Raw genomic sequence first — 1557 nt, 5'->3', positions numbered from 1 at the left:
ATCAAATAAGGATTTACATGTTTTAGTTATGATGCTTTCATGATTAAACCAAGAGGAATATGTTATAAGGAATATGCTGAGGATATTTTATCTTTGAATCACAGAATGCCTCCTAGACGTGCCCCAAGAAATCAAGTAGATGTAGAAATTGAACCGCCACGAAGGGTTGAGGAACTTTTCCTCAAACAAAGTCCGCCTTCATTTAATGGGGTTGGGAGTCCAGTGGATGCTGAACATTGGATTAGGGCGATGGAGAGGATTTTCGATTTCCTCCATTGTAATGCATAAGAACGTTTGTCATGTGTTGCGTTCCAGCTGACTGGGTCTGCGGATTTTTGGTGGGAGGCCAAAAGAAATATATGACTCCTCAACAGTTGGCAAATTTGTCTTGGGAAGACTTTAAGACGGAAATATATGACAAGTACATTCCAAAAAGCTACCGCAAGAGAAAGGAAACTGAATTCTACAACCTAAAGCAAAACAAGATGTCTGTAACAGATTATGATCGTGTTTTCTGCGACATGTCCCGCTATGCTCCACAACAGGTGGATACTGATGAAAAGATGTCGGAGAAGTTTCGTTCTGGTCTTAGACACGAGATAAAAATGGCACTCGCCAGTCACGGTGATCTTACTTACTCTGAGGCGCTCAGCAGAGCTCTGGATGTCGAGGCAGCTATGCCCGAGGATCGCCCAGCTCAAACTCATGCTCAGGGAGCAAATGATCGAGGAAAGAGAAAATGGGAAGGTAACAACAATAACAACAGAGGCTACTATAACAGTCAAGACGAGAAGAGGCCTTGGCAGGGAAACATGATGCCACAAGGACAAGGACAACAGACTCACCCAGGACCCGTTGGAAACAATCAGGGTCAACTTAGGGCACCTGTATGCCCAAAGTGCTCCAAACAACATCATGGTGTATGTCTGGCTGGCAGTAATACCTGCTTTAAATGTGGTCAGAAGGGCCATTTTGCTAAGAATTGTCAAGGCAAGGCGCCAGGAGGAATAGGAAGGCCGAATCAGTCAGGCCAAGCCCAACCACTCAGAGCCATTCAGGGCCAGCAACTGCCATATCCACCACGTCAGCATCAACTTGCACCTCGCCCACCACAACCTCCTCAAGCTAGAGCCTACGCCCTGCACAAGAACAATCAGGGAAATAACCAAGGAAACCTGGCAGGTATGGGCATGTTACTCAAAACACCTGTTGTACTTTTGTTTGACACGGGTGCTTCACATTCTTTCATTGCAAGTGCATGCGTCGACACTCTAGAACTTAAATAGGAAAAAGCTAATCAGGATATGAGAATTTCTTCACCAATAGGAGGGGTGACGACAGTTACACACGTTTGCTCGAACTTAGATTTGAACATAGGGTCACTTAATGTTGTAGCGAACAACTTGCATGTTATACCAATGTGGGACGTGGACTTAATCCTAGGAATGGATTGGCTAGCAGAGAACTATGCCACAATTTTATGCAAGGAACGGGAGATCTCATTCAAATATCCAGGAAAAGACGCTTTGAGTTTTCACGGGATAAGTATGGGTAGGA

General features: G+C 44.8%; 1 protein-coding gene across 1 annotated transcript; it reads left to right on the top strand.

The window, feature by feature from the left end:
* The first annotated feature begins 359 nt into the window (after window positions 1-359).
* Window positions 360-1286, top strand: LOC131025781 (uncharacterized). Its single transcript, XM_057955567.1, has one exon. The coding sequence runs from the start codon at window positions 360-362 to the stop codon at window positions 1284-1286; it is 927 nt and encodes a 308-aa protein (XP_057811550.1).
* Window positions 1287-1557: the final 271 nt, after the last annotated feature.

This window comes from Salvia miltiorrhiza, chromosome 5 (genome assembly GCF_028751815.1).
Source record: "Salvia miltiorrhiza cultivar Shanhuang (shh) chromosome 5, IMPLAD_Smil_shh, whole genome shotgun sequence".
Classification (NCBI taxonomy): Eukaryota; Viridiplantae; Streptophyta; class Magnoliopsida; order Lamiales; family Lamiaceae; genus Salvia; species Salvia miltiorrhiza.
This window is presented reverse-complemented; position numbering and strand designations above follow the sequence as displayed.

Bases quoted from the DNA above. Each gene is read 5' to 3' on its own strand.
- LOC131025781 (XM_057955567.1), top strand. From the start codon at position 360: ATGACTCCTCAACAGTTGGCAAATTTGTCTTGGGAAGACTTTAAGACG.